The sequence below is a fragment of the Chaetodon trifascialis genome, chromosome 11, assembly GCF_039877785.1.
Source record: "Chaetodon trifascialis isolate fChaTrf1 chromosome 11, fChaTrf1.hap1, whole genome shotgun sequence".
In the NCBI taxonomy this organism is placed as follows: domain Eukaryota; kingdom Metazoa; phylum Chordata; class Actinopteri; order Chaetodontiformes; family Chaetodontidae; genus Chaetodon; species Chaetodon trifascialis.
The window spans coordinates 19,979,887-20,004,635 of record NC_092066.1 but is presented as its reverse complement, the minus strand read 5'-3'; the positions used below and the strand labels follow the sequence as shown (position 1 = coordinate 20,004,635).

At 40.4% G+C, this 24,749-nt stretch overlaps 1 protein-coding gene across 1 annotated transcript; it reads left to right on the top strand.

Annotated features, from left to right (window-relative positions):
* The first annotated feature begins 6,932 nt into the window (after positions 1-6,932).
* Positions 6,933-24,632, top strand: LOC139338800 (vasoactive intestinal polypeptide receptor-like). The gene is made up of 12 exons (XM_070974068.1): positions 6,933-7,018; positions 8,100-8,213; positions 15,233-15,339; positions 15,455-15,552; positions 16,771-16,900; positions 18,672-18,825; positions 19,795-19,855; positions 20,801-20,867; positions 20,956-21,047; positions 21,243-21,372; positions 21,999-22,040; positions 22,180-24,632. Exons 1-12 carry the CDS (start codon positions 6,946-6,948, stop codon positions 22,369-22,371), a joined length of 1,260 nt encoding a protein of 419 aa, XP_070830169.1. The 5' UTR covers positions 6,933-6,945; the 3' UTR covers positions 22,372-24,632.
* The last annotated feature ends 117 nt before the right edge of the window (positions 24,633-24,749 follow it).

The following is a 24,749-nucleotide window of genomic DNA, read 5'->3' as shown; positions in this document are numbered from 1 at the left end:
CTTACTTGCTTTGTATGAAGGCATCAGATGCACAGTGGAATACATCAAAGTACATTACTTCAAGGTACTTGTACTTCCCTTGTGTATCTCCATGTTATGCTACTTTTCTACATCTATTCCACTACATCACAGAGGAAAGTGTTGCACTTTTCACTCCATTACATTTATCTGATGGATACAGTAACTTACTTTGCCAATCAAAGGGTCAGGCTGATTACACCTCTTGTCAGGTGTGAGTTGGGTGGAGCCATGCTGAAATCAAAATCAGATTGTACACACCCATACAGTCTAAGTAGGCAACACAGGGGCTCTAAGATTTGACATATAAAATATATCACCATTTTCTAAGAATATAATTCATTGTTTTTGGGTTAAACTACCAAATAGTTCAATAAGTAGTTAGAATATTAAATTGCAGCTATGAAATAAAACATAAGAAACATTCTTTAGACTCTATTCCACATGGATGCCAGACTATTTATGAACTGGATCAAATACACAGTGTTGTTTCCACTAATGAATGCAGACGTACTTTTTGTTTCGTTTGGATTTGGTTCTTGTCTTGTGCTCAGGGGCCACTCTCTGCATGTCCATTGAGGGATATCTCCTGGAGCGTTATTTGTGGGAGGTTTATGTTTATGTTTGGACGATGTTGTTGTATTGTGCTGTTAGATGACGGCCAGGCATGAAAATACACGACTAATTCATTCAACAGAGAGTCCACTCTACATGCTAACATTTACTGATAACACTTTTAATTCAAGAAATATTTTAAAAGCAGGACTTTCAAGTGTAACAGAGAATTCTTACACTGTGGCATCACCTTTACTCAACCATCTGAAGACTTTCCATCACTGTAAAGCACTAAAGGATTCCTGCCTCTATGAAAAGACAGCTCTGACTTTAATGTCTTCAACGCTTCCCAGCAGTTTAATACAGCAGCTTTACTGCTTCTTATCAAGTTAATGCTGCCACTCTGAATGATATGACCATCTGCAGGCTGAGTCATGCTGCATTTGTGGACACTGTAACATGCTACTCCTCCTTATTACAAGCATGTGAGCAGCTTCGCCAGAGGAGGATTCTTACTTAAAACCTTTGAGTTTCCAGTCCTTCAAAACGTAGGAGAAAAGTCACATAAAATGTTGAATATTCAAATTTTAATTAAATTTTGTATAGCAGAGTGATGTTTCCTCATTTCCTGGATGTATTCCTTTATTTTCTATATTTTCCCCTGGAGAGGTCCGGATCAGCTTAACACACTCGTTATGAAGCAGCTAATCCTCCGATTATGTTTTAGTGAAAGTGGCCAGCATTGACCGACATAATACACCTACAGTAAAGCCTCACAGGCTTGGACGACTTCCTTTTTCTCTGCCACTCTCTCTGTGTACTGAATAGCTGACTATTTTCTCTCAGCAGACAGTGTTTGACTGAGTACACACCTGTTTTAAATGTGTGGTCATATTTTTTCCTGTCGTTTGGCTGCTATCTACACCTGTTTGTTTCAGTCCCCTTTTTTCTCCTTCAGCCTGCGAAGGAGTGAAATGCTGAAATTGAAAAGTCTTCTGTTGGTCCATTCAGTTCTACAAATAGCAGTGAACCTTCAGGGGCATCTCTGTCAACATGACTTTAATACTGCTTCATTCAACACCTGATGCCTCGAGAAGAGAAGAGAAGAGAAGAGAAGAGAAGAGAAGAGAAGAGAAGAGAAGAGAAGAGAAGAGAAGAGAAGAGAAGAGAAGAGAAGAGAAGAGCCAATCAAATCCTTGATTTTGTGCTGCTTTCGTCTCTTCTGCACTGCACATAATGCTCATCCTGATTGAAGGTTCATCATTTCATCATTGCCTGTCCTTGACTGCACACTGAAAGCAAAATGGCATTTAGCTGAAAATAATGACGTCAGTTTCCTTATTGTGGAAAAACCTCTGACTCAAACATCAACACTGAAACCAGCCCCTCTGATGACACTGACAACACAGAGAGCCTCGCATGCCTGCAGAGATGTGCGGTGGCTTCACAAGTGGATTGATTTGAAAAAGAACAATGCATGAGGACCAAATGAAAAGCGACTGAAAAATGCAAAGTATTTGGCTAATGAATAGTTGTTATTCTTATTCCAACAGCAAGAAATATCCCTGAATCATTCTCTCTGACTTTAACAACTCCCTCAGATCTTTCCCATTTATTTGAAGACACAAACACCCTTTGGCCCATCCTCTTGCTGATGAGTTGGATCAGACAAAAGACACGTTGCTTCAGAGCTGCCGGCCTGAATGTTTCTGCCAAACTCTCTATTATTTCCCTATTGCACAAGAATAATTAAAGACAGTAGAGAATGAGTATCACAGGAGCTATAGATGAAGTCATTCAGTAATAATAGATGGTTAACAATGTCTGCATTTATGTTTTGCATAACAGGAGCCTGTGGCATGAGGAGAGTTTCTGACCTTGAAAATAAAAGGTAGTGCCTGAGGGGAACATGAATATGTAGCAAACTAATCCACCCATGATCCCCTAAGGACAATGAATGTCTGTATAAAATTTCGTCTGATACTTCTGGAGATATTTCCCTCTGGACCAGAGTGGTGGACTGACCAGCTACCATCCCAAGAGCAGCACCGCTAGCATGACACCCCAAAGTCCGCTGACTGCAGGTGACTTTCATGTTTCCATTTTAAATGTTAGATGGCACAGTTGAGAATATTTGGGAACACCTTCACCTCCCACGGGATAATATCAAAAGCACTTCTGACAAACTGACACAGAGCTCTTCTTTTGAGTTCCTGAAAAGATGACATTTTTGTGATTGCAAGCTTGACAAAATGAAATATTATCCCTCATCTCTTCGCTGTATATATAGGATTTATGGATATACTCAACAGGCATAACACGCAAGCAAACACGCACACACTCACATGCAAATTTACACTACTTTTATTTCCCTGCTGGGAAGATAATTTCACTGTCTGATTTCCATTTCAGTTTGATGAGTTTGATGCACCTATTTAATTAACATCTTTGCCTCCATTAAAATATCTGGGGTGTTGACTGACAGCTCACAGATCAATTCAGAGACTCCAGCATCAGTGGCTCATTGAGCCCCACAGTTCAGAGCATGTGAGTTATAGTTCACTTGCACGTTGAAGGCAGTAATTTATGCAAGTCATTCCCACGATCATTTTGAGCAATTATTGAATTAATTACAGTAAATGAGACCCTGACAACATCTGATTGGCACCATATTTCACAGTGTTTTTCAGACGGTGTTGTACGATTGATTTATGGCACAAAATAAGAAGATGTTGTTAATATGAGCTGAAAGCTTCCATAGCTTGGAGCAGAGGAAGATGACACATAAAAAAAATGTAAACACGTTTATCCTCTTTAAAAGCAAAGAGCAGCTTTATGACTGAAGGTTTATGAGAAATGCGTTCTTAATTTTGAGACAGTGGCAATAAAACCCCACTGCCGACTGGTGTGAGAGCGTGGTAAACACTGGTGGTGTCAAATGTTTGCTCTGATAACACCTAACTAGCACAATTCTTGCAAGTGAGATCCTGCTAATTTCTTTAATTGCTGACAAATTAATTCACTCTAATTCATTAAAACACTTCATATAACAAACATGATTGGAGGTGAGCACAAGAGATTCATCCAGCAGAACTCGAAAAGCCCGAACATTTGACTTTTATCTTGCAGGGAGTTTGTTCTGACATCCATCATGGTGTTCATAAGCCTCCTTGAGTCACCCACTGATAGTAAAAGCAGCCCAGCAGAACATATGGTGAAGCACATGGTGCCACCGGACGAGTCAGTGCAGGAGAAACAAGGATTGGGTCTGTGCATTGTTATCAGTAACTTGTGTTCCTCATGGTTGGAAGTAAATAACATAACCCTCATCTCTCCACACTATGCACACTGATGCATGAGTGTCTGATGACAGAGCAACCATCTGACCAGAGACAAGCAGGCACACACTGCATGTTTTTCTCCTGCATCGTCCATTTGCAGAACTGGGAGAGGGAGCACTAATATCTACCTCTCACATTGTCTATAATTAATTATGAGCTTTGCAGCAAGCAATCACTTCACATAGCCTACATATGTATGCTATGCATCATTCCCTGAGCCTATACCGTAGCATTATCTTATCTGAGAGCAGTGTGTCAGCGGTGTCCAGATCCATATGTGGAAGAGAGACTAATTTTTATTGCATTTAACTACACTCACACACTTGTCCTGTCCATGGTCTGAATGTTTGGGCCTCAGACTGTTTGATAAATGAAACCATCTTAAACATCAGAGGGCAAGTTTGTCTTTATGGGCCGCCTAACAAGAAGAAGATCACCATTTGACCAATGGTGACGACAATGGAGCTGGTCCCCGGGCACCGGTTGACTGGCAGCCCACCGCTCCTGGTCCGCTGTGGAGGAAGGACTGACCATGGATGGGTCAAAAAGCGGGAAAGAATTTCACAGATGCATGCCGTGTGCAGTTTCCCCCTCAACTCTGCATGTTGTGTGTAAATTGTGACGAATAAAGGAAATCTTCTTCTTCTTCTTTAAACTGATGGAAACTTCTGGTTCAATCTTTAACTATGACTTCTGTTTTACAAGCTTGTTATATGTTTTATGTAAATCCGTCATCTGTAACGAATGCTGTCAGATAAATGCACTGCTGTACAAAGTACAATATTGGCCCCTGAGTTGTAGTGTAGGTAGTATAAGAGCAGAATGCACAGGTTACTTTAAGTACTGGAGCACTTGAGTAAATGTACTTAGTTACTTTCCACCTCTGCCCTGTTTTCTGCAGCCTCCTCTGCAAACAAAGAGTAAATGCAAGTTGTAGCTATGATGAAACACCAAGGCCACAGTTCCAAAATAAATATGTGGTATTACAACAGAGTTTTATGACATGATAACATTTTTTGGCTTATCACAAATGGGCCATACAAACTGGCACAAAGGGCCAATCATGTTTTTATTTGACTTCACGTACATAGTTGCCTTCTTTGTTTGTGGCTACGTGTTAACGCCCTCATCTACTGACGTGCACGGATGATCTGTCAGTGGTTAGTTTTTGGTTGTTCAAGGTAAAGCTCGAGAGGGAGGAGGAGGAGGAGGAGGAGGGAGGAGGACATGATTCCTGCTGAGCGCTTCACTCCACTCAGAGCGCAAGAGCGCACGGAGGCACCGTGGTTCCACAGAGACCCGCGCTTTATCTCTCCATGTTCAATTCTTTTACCTCATTTTTACCTACAATCTGTTCATTTCTTGGGACGAATCAACTACTCTAAAGGATATGCTGGTGGAAGTCTCAAAGAACATTTTCATCCTCCTTTCCTGCATGTTGCTGGAACCCGTGAGTATATCTGAACACTTTTGTCTTTTCTCATGACTCGAACTTCAGGTGTGCGTCAGTTGCTTACCTAATTTGGCGATGCAAGGATGGCCACGCAGATCTTTCAAGCAGAGCTTTGCCTGCAGACATCAGCTGATGCGCCCTGGTGCCCTCAAGAGGCAGTTTTGGATGCAGAACGCACCAACTTGCCCCAATGACAAGCCTGATCTATTCACTGGTCAACGAGTGTGAAGGGAAATAAGGAACTGTTTCTGTTCCTGAGATTAGATTTTGATTGTTAAACCATTTTAGAATAAACACTATTTCAACTTTTTGTATTTATTTTATACTTTTGAAATCAAGAATTTCTTCCTCTCTCATCATCACCAAACCAGTCTCCACTCCAGATTCACCCTCTGCTTTGGGTGTCAATAACATACCGTTCACCCTCAATTCCACAGGCACCGCAGGCAAAACCTGCATCTTTTCAAATGACATTTAGCACCAAAAGAAAACAGTGGGCCAAAGTGTGACTGCTTTTCAGTGGCATCAAAATGTCTTTAAGTCCTAGCTGATTTCTTTCCATGACTGAGGTTAAGGTGAAGTACGAGAAGTCACGACACGGCTCTGTCAAAAGGACACCATGGCATTGGCTTCCTTTGTCTGTCTCTGTATTCTTTGGTCTCCAGCATCCTCATCCATAACTATCGCCAGCAGAGAAGCATGATTCATGATTCATGCTCAAATTCAGCTGGAGGTCATAGCCCTCAGAATAGCATGCTGGCTTCTATATCTGCATTTGTATACTCTCACAGACTGTTTCAGTGCCTCTGCGCTAGTAATCAAGCAAAGGAAAAAAAATGAGTAATGTCGTTACTGCTGGTAAAAGTTAAAAACAGTAAAAGTGATGCTCATGATCATAATCATGATCGGGATGGGAAGTTTTGTCCTGTCACTTACATTTTAGCTCGAGCAGCGCCGAGCCATTACTGACAACATCTTCTTCAGTCATAGTCCAGAGGTGTACCTTGGGTGAAGTAACACAGGGCATGCTGCATAGCCTGAGGAATGAGATAAATCACAATCTAAATGAGGGACTCACCTTGTGTGGGGGGAGAAGTTGGAGTCATACAGTATAGGCTCATTTTGTGGCTAACAATAGCCACATACTACCAGTCTGATTAATGCCCACACAGAGAAGACTCATCCACCTAAGTAACAGCAATAAATCTTTCAGTCCTGCAGAGGCTCAGTAGGCCTATATTCTCTGGTGGTAAACACTCATGGGAACCAATCCATGGCTGAAGATTCAAAACACGCATATGAAATCTAAGGAATATGACAGTCCAGAGATTGATTTTGTGTCTGCCACATGTGTCGGGCGGAAAGATTAATGGGAGCCCAGGTCCGCTCATCTCAGTAAGTGGAGACAGCACATGTGTTTGCCTTGAGATGTGAAGCATTGTTGAGAGAGCGCAGGCAGATTAACTTATGCAGTCTTCTACGCTTCACTGATAAACAAATGATCTGACTGACTGTGCCCTAAAGAGATATGCAGAAACCGTGTGTGAAATGTTCTCTTCACAGGTGTTTTCAGTGCAGATGTGTGACATGATGAAGGAAATAGACAAGGAGAGGAACATGTGTGAGGCTCAGATTGAGAACAAAACGACAGGTATGTAGGTTTTTTGAGTGCATGTGTTTAACTTTCCCTTACTGTGCAAGTTCATTTTGTTTTGTCCTAATTTGCTTAATCCACGCACAGGTTCTGATCAAACTGACACAACAAGCTCTTAAGAAAACAGAAGCTGTTCAAACCTCCCCTCTGGCTTTACATTACAGCCTGCATGGTTGAGCACTGTTTTCCACCTAATGCCAGCCCCTTGTCACATGAGCCGTGGTTCAGTTTCAAAGTAAACTATCAAACTGATCAAATTTTACCTTTCCTTTTTATGAAACACTATTAAGAAAAATGCAACAGTGAGTGTGCAGTAATGAAACTCAATTAGCCGATGTGTTGTCTCAATTTATTGTTGATGAAGCAGGAGCTACGTGTTGCGTAGTGGGGTATTGCTTACTCACTGCACGTAGCACATAATTACATTCTACAGAGAGATCACTTCATTGAGCCTCTATTACCTCTGCGTGTAACCAAAACCTCACTAATCCAAACAGCAAGTATCACAAGAGTGTTTACTCTCACAAAATGAGAACGCCATTAACTGCTCATTATCTTTTGAATCTAGATACAATTCCGCTTCCTATAGATTCCATCATATGTAAATGCTGCCAAATCCTCAGGGTGATGTTGCAAATAGCACCTAAAAACTGATGTTTCATAGTGATGAACAGGTGAGCAGGTGTGAATTTCAAAGTGCTGCGACCTGATTCCACGTCCTGAGACCAAACAAGTCTCAGTGGTCTGTTGAATTGAAATCACAGTGTGTAATGAAGGATGGGCAGCTGTTCTATTAGTCATGGTGGCAGCGTGTTACCTCAGGTCATCTGCTGTTATGGGCCCAGGACCATAACAACAGGCAACTTGAGCTACCATGTTTCGGCTGCCATGGGAACCCCAGCCTTCACTCAGAGCAGGTTGCTGTTTGTCATTGGAGTCACCTTAGTAGACATATACTGTAAAAAAACAAATTGTGTATGTTGTTATCATGGTTGTTATCACGGAGCATGTGGTGTTTCCATGTTTGACTTGCCTTTTTTTGGCTGCATGCCTATCTCTGCTGCTCTGCTCCCGTCAGGTTGCAGTGGGATATGGGACAAGATCACCTGCTGGCCCAGTGCTGATGTCGGACAGGTTGTCACCATCCCTTGCCCCAAATATCTCTTCTACTTTTCAGGGGATGTTCCTACACGTAAGAATCAAGTTTTACTTAAAATGTGTCTGTGTGTGAGCAAAGAAATAGGGAAGGAAATCCGTCCCTGAGTCTGTCCTTTTGTGGCCCACAGCTTTACTGCTCTGTTTCACTCACAGTGCTCTCATCAGGTGGTTTGCTGCCACAGAAACTCAAAAGAATTTGACAGATTACAGACAAAGTTAGAACACTGTAGATGGTGAACACAGTGGAGCATGTACCTGCTAACAAGCCGGACATTTTCCTTATTGAATAATGGAAACTTTATGTTGCTCTGTGCCTATATTGGATCGTGTTTGCTAAAAAGTTCACCACATCAACTTTGTAAGTTCATAGTATGCCAGTGTTGTGTTTGTACTTTGTTGCGTTTCCAGCAAGTGAGCAGAAAATCAGTTCAATTCAATTCAGAATGCTTGTTGGCATACAGATGCTGTTATGGTTCCACCTAGGTTGGTGTAACTCCTGGTATGTTCAATGATGTGATTATTTGTTCTCCTGACATCTGGGGTGTTTTTGAAAAAACATGACATAAGTTTTCTTCATATTGCCTGCCAAATCCAATTATGACAGTATTTTTCTATGCCCAGCTGTGGCTTTAGTCGTTGTTCAGGACAGCAGAAAAAGGTCATCAGCATAAAACAGAGACTGTGCCTCTCTATCTAGGAGGGAGAGGCCAGAAGCAGCACAGTGATCCAAGTGAGCACCAAGAAAGAATACTACAGAGTGATTTTCCTAGACAGCTGCTGACACAGATGCCAGGGTAGTTACTGGGGTCTGCTTTGTCCTCACTCCTCTGAATGGGGTGAATTGAATCACTAATTACAACACTTAGTGTATCTTTAATGAATCTGTCTTTATCAGGGACAAGCAGATAATGACAATAATGATACTCATCTCCCTGATCACCTGTCAAACCTGAAATACACCACCTTGAAACATAACAATGTAAATATTTCTTGTTTGAAACAACATGTTTGAATTGTGACAGATTTGTTCTGTACACAGAGGATTAAGCATGTTAAGATATTTTTCAAAAGCAAACTCAGTCGTCTTTGTCTTCTCCCTTTTCTTGTTGATGTTCCAAACATTCCCTGCTGTTGAGTCTTTGTCAGTATCGTCATGCTCCATATTTGAGACCAGAAGTAGGAATGATGATGTACACCAGTGTTTCTCAATTCTGGTCCTCGGGCCCCACATGTTTCCTGCTCCAACACACCTGATTCAAATGAGTGGCTCGTTATCAGGCCACTGCAGAGCTTGATGACGAGCTGATCATTTGAATCAGGTGTGGTGGAGGAGGGAAACATCTAAAACATGCAGGGCAGTGGGGCCGGAGGACCGGAATTGAGAAACACTCACTATGTTTACAGTACATGCAGTCAACATTCGGGTTATGGTCAATATTCCGGATTCTGAAACATTCGGAATAACCTGTTTACATGCGTGAGCAAACAGGGTAATCAATTGGGATATCCCGATCAAAACAGCGACGCACGGACAACATGTCGATGCACAGAGCACGTCATGACGCACTACGTGTCATTTCAGCTTCTTCTTCCTGTATTCAACAACAACAACCCCAGCACTGCGGATAATGAACAGCCCGGGGCCGGTAGCAGTCGCCTTTGTTTGCGCTTTGGTGCTGGTACTGACCCACCACCAGTACTTGACACTATTCTGTCTCACTTTCATTAATGGAAGGCAAGAACGTGAAGAAATAGGAAATGGAGCAAGGGCTGTGCCATCCATATCCATGCTAACTGCAGTCAAAAGACCAAGATTCCTTGCGAATAGAACATGAGCAGAACACAAATTAATGTTCCATTCAATGGGGATTTTACGATAGGCGTATACATGACCAAATATTCGGGTTAGAAAAGGAGTAACCCAGGGGTCATATTCCGGTTTTTAAAAACCAGAATATGAGCATATTCTGGTTTTTCAAAAGGGTTATTGGAGTTTACATGGCCATGCGCAACCGGATTATTGCTGATATTCCGGTTATGAAAGGGTTACTTGACTGCATGTAAACGTAGTAACTGATGTACACTGAGCATCCAAGCTGCTCACTCATGAAGTCATTCTGACCTTTGATCCTGTTTTTCTGTCTTTCCTGACACCCCATCTCAAATGTCACAAAGAATACAGTAAAACTCAGAACACATGGCACAACCGAGTCACTAAAACCTCTCATTTTGGCACCGTCCACCCATCAAAGACGCGTTCTGTTTATTTTTCCTCCTTTGATGTATGAGAAGCCTCACAGGTTACTAATTATGGTAAGGGAAGGAAACCACTCTCGTGGGAATTTATTGGCTGAATTGCCGTGTGTTTGTACAGTAGTTCCCCTGTGACTTTCCCGTATATCTCCGTTTGCCATTAATTACTGTACCACACTGGGTTGATGAAGTTGTTTATTTGTATTCAGCTGGCAGAGAGACCTCAATTTCAACTTGGAGCCTTAAGAAAATTATCTTCATTGTAGTTTAGGCAGCTTGAAATTAGCTTGTAGAAACGCTGGTTGATGAGCTGTATTGTGCTCACCTCATGAACTTTGTTTCAAGATGCAGCTGGCCGCTTTTTTCAGCAGAAACGCTCTGATGAACCAAGCCTACACTACCTGCCCAGCACCAAATGGCAATCACAGTTATTTAGCACAAGCGTTTAGCACAGTGAGGTGTTTAGCAGCTAAAAAGACGAATATGTTGCTTTGTGTTAGCTGGATGCACAAATATACAACTGTTTGCTGGAACAACTTTAGAACCTCCAACTATATCAAATGCTGTGTTGTAATGTTGATACTTTGCTTCCAAGTGGCTAAAATCAATGAATTAAGGTTTAGTGCAGACAGATGCATGCCCACCTCTTCTACAATACATCTCACATGGTCCGCTAATGAAGACCCTCATAGATCTGTCAGATTGTACCTGTTTTTGATCATGTGTATGACACCTGATATGTTGGGGAAATGTTCACTGCATAGAAACAAGATCGTAAACTCACAGAAGTTCCATGACCTTTGCTTTTAACAAGGATTGAGTTGCAGATTTTTAGCTGTCAGTGATTGCAGTGGTTTGACAAACCTGGGTGCATTTGCAGACATAGTGATTGGGTTCCTGCCCCTGTAATCTAACCAATATTTTCCCCATCATATTCAGGACATGAGAGGGGCTCAAACCAATGATTTATCATTAGCATATGAAGGCTCCGTGCAGAGGAGAAGGGTTTTCTGGGAAGCTGGGATGTGACCCAGATGCGAGATAATGTGACCTGAGAGGGGAGAGCTCTCCAGGGAGAGAGAGGGGACAGATGAAGAATCGCCGGTTTTGCGGGGTTGAAGGCAAAAGAGATATATTTCACTGACTTGTCAAAGGCTTACATGATCAACAGGCCACCACTGTGCAGGGACCAAGCTGTAAATGAAGGGCCCTTAAAAGAAAGAGACTGGATTGTAAGTCACCAGTGATCAATTGATCAAATCAACAAGTCAGTGCAAGTCTCTCAGGTCATGCAAGATGGAACTAATTAAAGGTACAATACCAAACATTTCTGCATTAAAATGACTAAAGATGATTAGCTCTGTGTTATATATCTGTTGAGTTGTGTGGTTATGTTTTCCCAAATGCTTGCAACAATATTCAAACCTAGAGAAATATGTACAGTAATTGTAAGGGTGCGTTTCATTTAGTCGCCTGGTTAATTGTAAAAAGACTTTTAATACATGACCATGTCTGTGAACATTTCTGATGAGTCTCAGATAGATTTTCATCAGCTGTGGTGGTTGTTCAAACAGTGAAGACAACAACTGCCATGAGCCCACACTCCTTCACACATCATCAAACGACATCTTTGGTTTTTGTTGTTTTGACTGAGAGACCCCTAGATGCTGAAATTACATGCTGTGCATTTAAGGGATGATGAACCGTCTGTGATTATATGTGTTGTAAAGTATTGTTGCCTTTGGGTGAGAACCTCTTATTTACAAATATGAGCATTATATGAACTAAGAAAACCAGCAGTGTTTGTGCAGCTTGATCACTGTACCTTTATCAGTATATTCATTTTATTTTGAAAAGGTTTCAGAACCCTCAGAGGTCACAGAAATATGTATATTGTTCAAGAACTTGTCCTTTTTGTGAATGTGTTACAGCACCAAAATTGCAAATTTATCTGCCTTTCAAATGCGTTCACTGTCAGTGAATTGCGAAGGGCTCAAATTATTGACACATCTCGAACAATTCACTTAGAAGCATTACGAAACATGCCACTGAAGACATTCAGGGCGAAGTCATAAATTTAGTTGAGACAGAGTTTGCCATTCTCATGAACTCTTTGCTTAGTAGGTCTAACACAAACACACAGTCATTCATCTCTTTCAAAAACGCAGGCGACTCACCCTCTCTGCAAGCTCCGAGTGACATAGTGCTTGGCTTTCAATGGTTTCACCTACAAGCCATGATATTCAGCTGAGCTGAAGCTAACTATTCCATGCTAATGTAAATCTTTTTCCTTGGTATAATTAGGAAGGATAAAGCATTTGACTGTACAACATTTACAGAAAAGCCTTGATAAAAAGAAGCCTGGAAATTAAAACACTGATGGGGTGATTAACTCGTTTGAGCTCTCCTCGTTGTTTTGCATGACACTGAAAATCCTTGCAGTCATGTTTTGGGGGATGATGAAAGCATTCTTCTGGCAATCCCTCAAACAAGCCAAATCCAGTGGTGGCATGGGCTGAAACAGCAGGGGCTTATCAGCACCATTGTGTCTTGTCATGTTGTTTGAGGAAGCTAAGCCTCCATCTTCTCTGCAATACGCCACTCAGGTATTTGTGATCTGACCATATTTTAATGCCAAATACATTCTAAGACTTTGGATTGTTGGTCATTTCCCAACTCGGTCTTGATTTGATAGTGGAGCGATACGGTTGGGAAATGTGAGGAATGTCCTACATTTAGATTTCTACAGCAGCATTCAGTGCAAGGATTAATTTCTCGCCAACACACGCAGCTTTCTTTCTTCACTGAAAGGACAGGAGATTAGGAAATGCGACAAATAAATATTACACAATAACAGCAAAATGACAGAGATGTCAGTCTGTGCCTCTCACTGCTGGATACAAGATTAGATATGGCTCATGAATGTTGTAAGAGGGGTTTTCAACCTAATAAATGATGAGTGTCCAATCTGAATATTGATGCATTTAACTTGTTATCCTGAAAAATTTTATTCTATTCTAGCTCTACATCATCTGCACGTGTAGCACTTTTAAAGAAAGTTCTATGATCTGATGTCATATAGTATTTAAGCCTTCATTGAGCCTATAGATTTGAGACACACAGGAAAGATGGGGAGGGAGAGGGGCATGATAGGCAACAAAGTTTCTCTATCTTCACCACAAAAACTACATTCATATATCAAGTATATTTCAATTGGCTAAGTGATGCACATTAACTGAAACTTTGAAAATCTACTCTGGCCACTTCCTTAATGTATCTTTCTTCAAGTAGCCATAGTAACATATTGCACGTAATAAACAGTGCTTCCATAGATAGTGTTTTTTTTTTTTTTGTAAAATGTACTTATGGTGCAGGTGTGAGAAGGAGCTGTATATATAATGAAAAGGAGGGAGTCAAACAAGACATGAATATACAAATCCATTCACTTGTTTCTGCATCTATTAATTCAAACTGCACTATTTGTTCTTCTCTACTCTACAGAGCTCTGTTGCACTGAACTGGGGCCTCAGAACTCTACTGCACTCTAGACTGCTGAACTTTTCTCTGCTGTGCTCTTCTGACCTCTAGTTTTATGTCTTTACAGATAAAGATGATTCAGATAATCTACTCTGCTGCACTCTGCTCTTCAGAGCTCTGGGCTGTAGTCTGCTTTTCTCTACAGAGGTCTACTCTGCTCATCTCTTGTTTACTGAGTCCTGCTCTACAGAGCTCTACTCTACTGAGCTGGACGTCACTGTACTCTACCCTACTGCTTTCTACTCTACAGAGCTCTGCTCTATTCCTTTGAGCTGTAATAATAATAATGTGTTTTATTTGTAAAGCACCTTTCATACTAGTAAAGCATCTCGAAGTGCTTCACCTAAAAAAACATAGAAATAACATAAAAACAGGGATAGAAAATTAATGTACAATAAGATGGAGAATAAAACCCAGTTGATAATACTGTAAAAATTAAGATGGAATAAGGATGAAAATAAAGATAATGCATAGCATAAAATGGAAAATAAAGCCATTAAATAATAATGATAAAATAAAGTTAAATTGTAGTACATAGAATGCATAAAATCAAGTCAAATAGAGATTTGAATCCAGGATAACACCAAGACTTGTAACCTCAGATGTAATCAAGGGAGTTAATTTCTACTGATTATTAAACAGCATTTCTCTTTTTGTACTGTACCCCCTACTGTACTCTATAGAGCTCTCCTCTACTGAGGTGTACCCTACTGTACTGTACTGTACTGTACTGTACTGTACTGTACTGTACTGTACTGTACTGTACTGCATCTCTCAGATGAAAGTGCCCCCTCTTCTCTTTATGGTCAGTCTAATGCACTTGGACCTTTCACTTCTACCCCCATGGGCAGGCCAGAGTAAATATATCTCTCTGCTCGACTGTTGGCCTCCTGGTGTCTGCGTTCAGCCTGAGAGTAATTAAGAAACAGATGGAGGCAAATGCACATGGGAACTGTCCCAGCATCTCTGAGCCAGTGGGACGACTGATCCCCTTCAGTCATTCCTTCTATTTCCTTTTAGCATTTGGAAGTATTCCAGAGAGACATATACACACATCTCAGTCTGACATAATTAAGGGTGAGTAAATGTAGTTTGCCTAGTTTGCCTTGTGGCTCATACACCCTGCACCCTCCCCCCAACACACACACTTACACACAATATTGAAACACATCACTTGTAATTGAAACAAACTGAATCTGTCACAGTAATTTGTTGTGTTCTTGCAAGAATAATGAATATTCCCTCTGTCCCGCTGCTCATTAGGTAACTTGTCAAAGACCTGCACTGAGGATGGCTGGACCATTATCAGCATAGACTCCTACATAATGGACTGTGGATACAATCCCAACAGCACCATGGACGGTAATACGGTATGGCAACCAGGTTATGAAACCCCTCCAGCCCATGTGGCTACTGCTGCTGGAGATTCATGTTCAATGCCAGCTCAACTGTTTTAAGTGAGTGTAACTGAATGTGTTTTTGCAGGGAGAATTCTTTGACGCTATCAAAGTGGGTTACACCATTGGTCACAGCGTGTCGCTCATTTCTCTGACGATTGCCATCATCATACTGTGTCTCTTTCGGTAAGGAGATCGATCAAAATGCTTCTTAATGTCCCTGTGTGAAGACAATCAAAGACCTTTTTGCATCATTTAGAGCGATAAAACCCTGTCAATCTCTCATTTCACATTTTACTTCCTGCCTTTTATAGAGGGTTTACAGTGTTTTTCACACAGTAATGTGACCCAGGCAGAATTTGTGGGACAAGACGTCCAAATTCGACATAACATGTTACAACATTTCTCAAACAAAGAGGTCAACTGCAGGCAGCCATAAAGTCACCACTCACGGGCTGCTGTTCACAGCTGTTCCCAGTTGACCTCCAGTCCTGAGGTTGCAGAGAAAAAGTGCGTGCTTGTGCATGTTGACACAACACGGCACTGATCATTAGAATAAGTTTAAGTGGCTGGTGTGTGTGGCTTCTAAGAAACAAAGCAGTCTGTTCAGTTGGGTGTGTTTGTATTTGGAGTGCTTGTGCATTTCGGGCTAAACAACAAGAGATGTGTTTACTCATTGGCTTATGAAATGCCAATGGTTTGGACTCTCGAGCACAGGCACAGGATGTGAAAAGCATTTAGTGTTTATGTTCGGCTGCAGACGGCATGTTCATGCAGCTGGTTGATGCTGTGTGTCAGTGCGCCCACCCTGCTGGGATGACTCTCCTGATGGGTTACTCAATTCACCCCCAATCATAACCTCACAGAGAAGGCATTTGTTTGAGAACACACAGAAGAGAGAATTTACATTAGTGACATTTTCTCTGCAAAGCCCTGATTTGTTCTTGTTTACCTCTGTGCTGAAAGTCAGTGTTTTTTCACATTTTTTCCTGCCTGATAAATATACTGTATGGTTCACTGGAAAACTACATTTGTAAAAAGCATTAAAGATACACATAGCTTTTCTTGACAATTGAAGGGTGCGTGTAGCTTGACATTTAGGTAGCAGCTGTAGCCATGGTCATGTAAGTGCTTATAATGACTCCTCTCCTTCGTTAAAACACACATTCCTTCTGTGAATGTTTGCCCCACTAAATTTTGTCAGTGAAGGTTTGGGTGAATATTTTCTTCATATTTATTCTGATTGCATGTTTTGGTGCCATAAATACTCACTCCACCACCACATGATTCTCAGGAAAGGTCAAGTAAACACAATTTGAAATGTTTCATCGGATGAATTCATTAAGATAAGTGTGCTTAATTATTGCTTAAGTAATCCTACTCTTTATTTGTCTGCTTTTACAGGAAGCTGCACTGCACGAGAAACTACATCCACATGCATCTGTTTGTGTCTTTCATACTGAAAGCTGTGGCAGTTTTCATCAAGGACGTGGTTCTGTATGACGTCGGTGAGACAGACAATTGCCAGTCATCTGTGAGTACACTGCACACTGTGTTCCTCATGGCTCCCATCATCATCAAAAGTCCTGCATCAAAGACACAGCTAACTTGTCGATCTGATGCACCAGCAGAAGCTTCTTCCTTAACTGAAGCAAACAGCATCCATTTGATTGCTCACTCAGACTTTTACTGACTTTAACGCTTTGTCTCGGAGTTTACTTAACATGCAAGGCTCAAGTGCCTTTGGGTGTAACAGTGTTTGCCAAGTCCCTTCCTCATTCATCTGTCCAGCAGGATGTTGTGAGAGTTCCTGTTTGCTGAACATTAAGCCTGAAATATGGAGACATTTGTCAATAAATCATGAACAGAGTTTTGATATCTAGTTTTAATTACTTTTTCATGGGTGAGACAAAGTTCTAAGTTAAGATAAGGAGTTAAATAAGCTACTGAACTGGTAACAGTGTCATATACTCAGGCTGTTTTATACTTATCAACTTATCAACTTATCATGTCACCAACTCCAGTATCTCAGATCTTTCTCCAGTTGAATCCACTGCTTTATTACCAGAGAGGATTAGATGAGCAGACAGTAAATCACCTGCTTTACTATCCCCGAGTGTTAATTGTTAATGGCTGAGGTTAGACATTTCCTCCTCAGCGTACACAGATTGTCCTGTCCAAACACAGCTGCTAACCCTCTCAACTGTTTCTAAACCCAGCATTAAAAAAAAAAATGGTAAAAGTGTCATATTCAAAGGGATTTCATTTAACACGTCAAGATCAGTTTACTCTCCATGAGGAGCGCTACTCAGCTTGTGGAAATTCTTGTATAGAGAGCCAAAGTCAAATTGGCCAAAAAACACATTCAAAATCACAGACATTTGTAAGAATACAAATGAATGAAAATCTAGCCCTGAATCAAAACCTTATGTTGTGCAGTCCATTCATGTTGTGTAGACATGGAAATAGCTGCCTTTCCATGGGAATTATTTTGTCTTTTTGAAGATAACTAGTTAGTTGTTAGCCTCAGTAAATACTGGGAAAATGCTTAACTTTTTCTGGAAGAACAATGAAAAATCCCTCAATGACAGATAGCATTGAGTTTCATAGGCTGGTGGATCAGAGGCTAGCGACAAAGTGTCAGGTAATGTCATCAGAGTTATCTAGCCTTGGGCTGGATGTCTACAAATTTGTAGGGCAAATTGTACAACTGTGGATGCCTTCTAGGGTCTGATGAAAGATGCTTGCAATTTGCATTAAAGGAAGTACAAGATCCAGTCTTTTGGGGGGCTCGACCAATATTAGTGACAGGGACAGTTTCATATCGCTTTAAGCCATTCAATTGCTGTTGCAGAGCAGACATCACAGTGGATCGGTATGCTGTTCACTATTTGACAATAATATTATACCTACTGAGCCACCAAAAATCGTATCTTCCCATCGTACTGTGGGGGGGCTTCAGATATGAAATGAACATGAATGTCAAATACACTTTGATTGTAGATGTATTTAGTCTAGCGGTCATAATTAGTATAATCAGCACAGCCATAAGATAACCCCTGTAGAATTGTGTCTAATTATATCATGCTCATATTTTGACTGCCTCCTCACTACTGCTTTAGATATGTGACATGCCCCAAGTCTAACAGATCCTTTTAATTACTGCTAATTACAGAGTAATTTACTAAAAACATTTTCTGTATAGCTTCATCCACTGATAACAAAATGTCTTTATCATTTGGAACTATCTCTATCTACAGTCACTGGCAATGCACTAAGCCACTAACATCCTGGTTCTCCTGCAGATGGGCTGCAAGGCTGTGGTGGTCTTCTTCCAGTACGGCATCATGGCGAGTTACTTCTGGCTGCTGGTGGAGGGCCTGTATCTCCACACCCTGTTAGCCGTTTCCTTCTTCTCTGAGAGGAAGTACTTCTGGTGGTACATCCTGATTGGCTGGGGTATGTGCCAGCCTTTTAACCATATGTTGATGAATACAGGCAGCTCACACGAGCTCATTTGCAGTGGCATTTGATCCTTGCATTTGTCTGAAGTGGCACTCAGAGATCATCAAATGCCCATCAAAACACAATCATCAGTCAACCTGAATGTCTGTTTTGTCTTTACTCCAACAGCCACAACATACATGACCATATGTAAATGAATTTCTAAGTGAGGCTTCGTACATGCACAGGAAAATGATGTTCTTACCCTCTGCATATGGATGAGCCTTGTTGGTAGTTGGAGATTAGCCACAGCAGGCAGCTGCCACTCTGCTTTTATTGTTATAATTGAATCTAAGAGTTCTGTGTTTGATGCTCTGACAATTTAGACTTTCAGTGTTTTTAATGGATAGATCCCTTTGGCAACATGCATGCTGTTTGGCAGATCTTATCAAAATACATATATAAAGGCAGTTATTCATCCGGAGATGAACCCTGAACCCTTGAGAGTTTTTATCTCAAAAGTATCTTGGCCCCATATTTTCATCTTTCATCTACACTTATTTTGGTCCTAAATTCCAATGTTACTTATCTTTGAAACAAATATTCACCAACCATTTTTTCTGATGGTGTTTTTTCCGTCATCCCAGTAAAGTCACTCTATAAATAGGCCTGAAATGTTGTGTCTGCCAGCTGGGAAATGGAAACAAGCCTGTGACTTTCCTGCAGATACCCAGGATGAACCAATATTGGCACAAAGCATATATGAGTCTAGTTGAAAATGATAAGCATACCCAAAATGCAATATTGCTTTAGCAATAAAATCATCCAAAAGATTAACAGAGTACACACGCTGAAGGCACTGTCATTTTTGGTGGTATTGGTGTTTGAACAGTGGACATAATTAATCGTTTCTCTCTGTGACAAAGCAAATGTTTTTAATGTTGAAATCACTTCCACAAATTCTGTTTATGTTCTGGTTTGCAGGGGCTCCAACCATCTTTATCTCAGCATGGGTGATTACAAAGGCTTTTTTAAATGATCCTGGGTGAGTTAAACATTCGTCTTTAATCCTGTTAAAGTAACTTAACAGTCCAAGTCATTTACAGTGGGTAGATTTGCAAATATAAACATACATTTACACAATCAACAAAAGAGCATGTAGGTTAGTGTGATGATTAACAGCTGGTCTCAGTGGAGGTCTGCGGTGAACTGTTCAACTGCAGCAAGAGCTGACCGTATCATGGCTACGCCACCCTACAAAGCAAAACATGGATTAACAACATATTTGTTCAAAATTACTTCAAAATACAAAATATTACAATGTGTGTTAGTAATATGTCATTTTCTAAAAAGGAAAGAAAATGCTCTCTGGTCTAGTCTCTGTGTTCTACAACCTACAACACGGCTACAGTAAGAGAGCTATGTTTAGGATGAACTAGCTAGCGAACTTCACACAGGTAGCATTAGCTAAATTCACCTACTTTTTCCTGTCTCCTGTAATTAAAAAAATAAAGTTTTGATTTTCTAATATCTTAGTAATTCTGTATGTCACAGAATTACTGTGTCACTCGTAAGTGGCGCAGTAGCTAAACACCATCACAATGGAGAAAAATACCAGCTACCAGCCCTGCTAAAAGATAACTAGCTTAGCTTTGCAGAGTAAATTAGCGCCACAGCCTCTGATTCAGAATTAATGTGACTGGGTTTGGTCAAGCTACTTTGACGCCACAAATTTAAATGTACTGTAAACAAAACTGTAAATAAATCTTTTATACTTGTTCATGAGTTCAAATGGACAAGATCATTTTAAAGTCATAATTAAAGGTATTAGCTAGCTGGGTAACTAGCCTCAAAACATCAAATCTTTTTCCCGATTTCACTGTTTCTGTAGTTACTGCCCTCTCCACAGTTCAAGGGTTTGTTAAATCTTATTTCATTGTTTCCTTTTTAAAAAATCTCTATGTATTTACTCTTTTATCTCTTCCGACAGATGCTGGGAGACAATCGATGACAGTCCTTGGTGGATCATCAAAACGCCTATTTTAGTCACCATACTTGTGAGTCTCGGTGCCTCTTCATGAGTAACATTTCATACACAGTTTTGCATAATGCAATCACATTAACTTGTGTTTTGTTTGCTGGCAGGTGAACTTTTTCCTCTTCATTTGTATAATCCGGATTTTGCTACAGAAGATGAATTGCCCTGACATCGGAAGAAAGGAATCCAATCAGTACTCGTACGTTTTCATTGTAGAATGTCAACATCTCTGTCAGAGCAGAGGTTAAAGTAATTTCTTATCAAGTGATGTTAAATATTTTTTCCACCACTGTGTTCTTAGTGGTGAACAATCATAGCTTTTGCTTATTGACTCTCGCTTTTGTGGGGCAACACAAGCCTTCACCTCACTTTTTCATTTTTCCTCTTTTTACAGGAGACTGGCTAAATCCACTTTGCTGTTGATACCGCTCTTTGGAATAAATTACATCATTTTTGCCTTCATCCCCGACCACATCCACCCACAAGTTAGGATGGTATTCGATCTTATTCTGGGATCATTTCAGGTAACGTCCACAACAGCGTACATGGTGTTAGGCAGTCTGTAGGAAACATTACAGCTTTAGAAAAGTCAGACAGAAGCAGCACTACTTATTGAAGAATCAAGAGATTTGATGTACCTTATCTTTCTTTTGATGTCTAGGATTGCCATCTTGTGTTTTGGGCAGTATTTGTGCCACAAATAAGGCACCAGATAGAAAACAGAAGTGAAAGGAGGTTGGTTTCAGTGGAGTTACATGAAAACTGCTTGCTAACATGAAAACAGTTTGTCTGATTAAACAAATTAATGGTTTGTTTAGCTAACATGCTTAATTGTGTATGAATAATGAGGTTGCTGATCTACTGAGCATTAAACTGAATGTGAACGCTGAGAGCCAAGTGCAATGATGGAAACCTAGCGATGGAAAGTATTCTTAATTTATAACCGTTTTAGCTCAGAATGATATCTCCTGGGAAAAATTCCCAGAGATCTAAATGATGAACCTCCTGTCTGAGCCTAAAGTTGGTATTAATCTTACCATCATCATTCATACACAAACATTGTGAGTGTTTCCCCAGCTGTACTGTCATTCCTTTTCAACATCAGCTCCTGTTGGCTGGTGCATTAAATCGACTTCTCTCTCTTCTTCAGGGTTTTGTTGTTGCAGTTTTGTACTGTTTTCTGAACGGTGAGGTAAGTAGATTCAAGCAAATTATGATGTTTACTGTCCTTTTATGTCTCTAAATCTCATTTTCTCTTCCCTACGTGTGTGTCATACCCTATTAACACCTCCTCTGCATCCTGTTTGTCCACCTCCTCACCTCTACTTCAGGTACAGGCAGAGATTAGGCGTAAGTGGCGCAGATGGATGCTGCAGAGGTTCCTGGGTGCTGACACTAAGTACCAGCAGCCCTCCATAGGCAGCAACGGCAACAACTTCAGCACCCAGATCACCATGTTGACCAAATGTAGCCCTTCAACACGCCGGGCATCTGAGTGCCAAGAGCACCTCTCTGCCATCTGAAAGCCATTTAAAGTGAACTCTCCTCTTTGTTTTTATCATTATGTGCTGAATTCGTGGCTCACATGCACTGTTGCAATGCAATTGATATTGGTTCTTGAAGGTCAATTTGACTTTTTAGTACTGATGCTAATATTTGTTCATTGTAACTTTATTCATTTCCTGTCGCAAATGACAAGTGATCCGTGTTTTTCTTGCCAGGGTGGAGAGGCAACTGAAATCACTTTCCAAACACAGCACCTGTTCAGTAAATGGGTTTAATCATTAACGTAACACAAAGAATTAATTTCCAAAAAACACAAGAAGAACAGTTTCACAGACTGTTCTAATGTAGCAGTGAGGACCTTCCATTGTATTGGAGGTGGACCACACTGACTGAGCTGATATTTAGGCACGTAAAGGCCAGTGTCACACTGATATATGGCACAAAAAATTTGTTATTACTATAGTGTAAAGCTTTGTTGAGGTCATAAGATGAGTCAACTTGAGCTGGCTGCTAATAACATTAACATGAAGTCTTTCATGAGAGACAAACTACAGAATACTGCAGGGAGGAGTAAGATCTTCATGACCACTACGTGAATTAAAGGGAAATTAAACTCTTGGCCACGCTTTTCCATCTGATGTTAGGCAATAGATGGATAGAGCCAGAGACGAGCTGTGTCCTATAGAAGTGACATGTTTATTAAAAGGGTGTGTTACACAAGAGGACTCCAAGCACTTAACCTAATGGCCCATGTAGCTCAGAGCACCAGTGGTAACAACTTCAATGACATTGTTTGGCTCTCATGAACAGTAGTCACTGATGAGGAATCTATAGCATACCCAACATACTGGACGTCCCTATCCTGTCAATGGCAGTTTTATATGGGGTATACACTCTGCTGAATTACTGCCGGATAACATTCCAGAGGAGGCATTAAAGCTCCTGCTTGTGAAATTTATCTGAGATTACAGAGGCTTTTAGTTTTGTCTGAGTGCACAGTCGCTCGGCAGACATTCATTTTTACTATTTCTGCAACTAATGGACCAGATGTATTCCATTATTAGTCCACAGTACACAACATTGTGAATAAATACTGTATGTCGCAACAGTGATTAACTTCCATTAACTGGATTGCATGGACAGTTAATTTATTTGCATAGATTGCTAGTTTTATGCTATATTATGTTATGTTCTATTCTATTCTATATTTTGAGATTCAATAAACGTTATTGTATCATACTGTTTTTTTTTAGATATACTAGTGACATGGCTCTGTGGATGGCCCACCACTTTGGTCCAGACTGAAATATCTCAGCATCTATGGCATGGACTGCCATCAAATGTAGTGGAGGCATTCCAATCCAAGCTTTTTCAACCACATATTTGTGGTTTTGAGTAAAATGTCTCAAAAATTTAGTTCAGACATTTGTGTCAGACAGACTGTCAAACCTGGATAAAGTGTAATTCATCACGTAATATGTGATTATGCCTTCAATTTTAGTCATTTAGTGCTATCATCAGGTAAAAAATGTCATTTCTCCAGGATTTATGACTAAATAACTCCAAAACTAAAGACATTCCCATGAGCCTCAGCTGTACTTTATGTTTCATGCTAATTGCCAAATGCTAGTATGCCAACATGCTAAGCTAAGATGGTGAACACCCTGTAAACATCAGTATGTTAGCATTATCATTGTAGCTGTCTCACACAGATGCCATATTGGCTGCAGAGTTTTAATCATGTTTGACATAATAGAATTTATCAAGTTAAATGACGTCAAGCTGATGGTTTTTTCTGTCTCTGTGTTTAATAATGTTTATTAAACATTCATTTTAAACCACCTCCTGTTTAAAAATGACTTTTTCAGACATGAATATGTACAGGCAGCCACAGTATCACATTTCATGTGGGAGTCATGTCAGAGTTTGATGTTTACTTTAATACCCTTTCTTGTTGTACCAGTGTGTAAAAACCTGAAACTGAACTGAAACTAACTGAAAGTACCTCAGACTAACTGTCACACGGCTGTGAAACTGTAAATATGACGAAAGATTTGGTTTATGATGTGGTTTGTGGTGATGACTTAAGTGCTCAGGTGTCAACTGGAAATCAATGTTTACACTCATGCTATTTGCATAATGTCAATAAAGTGTCTCTTATTTGTTGCCATGTAAAGTTTGGTGAAATATGGTGTGCTGTACAGTATGTGGAATCAGCTGTAAAGATGTTATTGAACAAATTGTCAGATGAAGATGAATAAAACCATTTGCACTGTGGACAGGCCTCGTCTCATCAGTTACAGCAACACAATGAACCCTCATCTTTATTTCTGATTTAAATAAAGCAAACAGGCAATAAAGAAGATTTATGAAATAATGTAACAAAAAACAGATG